Below are 1,723 nucleotides of genomic sequence, written 5' to 3'. Positions count from 1 at the left end.
ATTGCATTATGAGACACGAGTGAAAAATATTATCATGAAATAACTTCAATGATGAAACATCATAAGAAAACTTAAAATTTTTCTCTTTTTATAGAAAAAAAGTATCTGATCTGGACAGTCAAAAATTTAGAATGGGCCCCACTCTAATAATAAAAAAAACAAAAAAGATGTATTTTAGTGATCCACATCGGACACTGCATGTAAATTTACGTGTGATAACCCTACGCAACAAACGCTCCTTTTTACGAGCATCCGGAAATGTACATGTGAGATTAATTTTTATATGTTTATTTGCTTCAAAATTTTAGATTGTGCCAATCAAGATGAGCAAAATAGCATGTAAAATGTACGCATTTAAATTATTATATTATTTTTAATGCAGCACGAGAATCCTAATTTTCATAAATAGCAACAAATTCATAGCTTAAAATCCACCAAATCACAATTAATAACATAATCAGAAAACATAAACTTCTTCCCGCTGCAACCCTCATCATCCACACCCAAATCCCAAAGAAACTCGACACGCAAACCCTAATGCCGAAGCGGGCAGAAATAGCCCGGAGGAGGGTCTTTTCCACAGGTAATGAGAACTTGGAGGGCCAGCGGAATATAAATATTCAAATTCAGCACCTTTAGATCTATCGCAGCACAAAGACAAGCCGCCGCTTCTAATTCCAGCAACCCTTCAATCGCCGGACAGCAGTAGATCTCCACTGGAGCGAAGCCCACGTTTACTAACCCTCCCAATACATCAAGGCACAGTGCCAGCTTCAAGATGTCGAGCGAGCATTTCACCGCCGGCGGGGGAGTTGTCGCCGGAATACCTGTGCCGTCGGGCGGAGGGGGGTTGATGGCCGGTGGTTTAGGGATGGGATGGTGATGGATGGGGTGGGGATGGGCGGGATGGGAGCAGAAGGTGCAAGCAGAGATTATTGATGATGCGGAGAGGAGGATGGAGAACATGGCGAGGGGAAGGTAAGACATTTTGGTTTTGAGATTTGGATGGTTGGAAAGAGACAAGGTTGAAGTAGGGAAGAGTTTATAGAAGAAAGGGTGATGGTTAAGATCCCATTGTCAAATTCATGTGATGTTTAACAAGGCATTATTGTTTATTTATTTTTTTTATTTAATAATAATATATATTTTCAAATTTAAAAAAAAAAGCTTTTTTGAATGTGTTTCTTTTAGAAAGATGAGGGTTAGATCTAGTTTTTTTATTAAAAAAGGACAAATATAATCTTAAAACACAAATAAAATTGTACAACACAAATACAACACTACCCAGAACTAAAACCCAAACAGGACTAACCCGGAAAAAAAAAAGAGAAAAAGAGACAACTATCAACAGCAAAACAATACAGATACAAAGCAATACAAACAACATATAACACAATAATAATCAACAACTACTCTAAAGGGAACCAAGAGAAAAACGAATTCAATGAAACCAATCAACAGAAACACCAAAAAAAGTTTTCAATCAACAACATCTCTACATAATCATTTGGACAAAGCTGTCATCAAAGATTAACAGAATAAAGAGCCACCAAGGTTTTGATTGCAACAATGCAACAAGCAACATTAGAGCTCTTAATAGACAACCATCATACATGAGATTATATAGGAAATAACAACAACCACCCAACCAACTCTGAATTGAAAAATATATAGAAAAATTAAAAAAACTCAGCCAAACCATCATCCAATTTGAAGAGCCCAT

The 1,723-nt window shown here is 36.7% G+C and overlaps 1 protein-coding gene across 1 annotated transcript; it reads right to left on the bottom strand.

The window, feature by feature from the left end:
* Positions 1 to 370: 370 nt before the first annotated feature.
* LOC110031400 (36.4 kDa proline-rich protein-like) lies at positions 371 to 1,085 on the bottom strand. The gene has a single exon (XM_020734577.1). The coding sequence runs from the start codon at positions 985 to 987 to the stop codon at positions 535 to 537; it is 453 nt and encodes a 150-aa protein (XP_020590236.1). The 5' UTR covers positions 988 to 1,085; the 3' UTR covers positions 371 to 534.
* Between the last annotated feature and the right edge of the window lie 638 nt (positions 1,086 to 1,723).

Source organism: Phalaenopsis equestris, unplaced genomic scaffold, assembly GCF_001263595.1.
Source record: "Phalaenopsis equestris unplaced genomic scaffold, ASM126359v1 Scaffold000804, whole genome shotgun sequence".
In the NCBI taxonomy this organism is placed as follows: domain Eukaryota; kingdom Viridiplantae; phylum Streptophyta; class Magnoliopsida; order Asparagales; family Orchidaceae; genus Phalaenopsis; species Phalaenopsis equestris.
The sequence above is the reverse complement of the archived record's forward strand: the minus strand, read 5'-3'. Positions and strand labels throughout refer to the sequence as shown.

Excerpts from the sequence above, each read along its gene's own strand:
- LOC110031400 (XM_020734577.1), bottom strand. The coding sequence starts at position 987 with ATGTCTTACCTTCCCCTCGCCATGTTCTCCATCCTCCTCTCCGCATCA.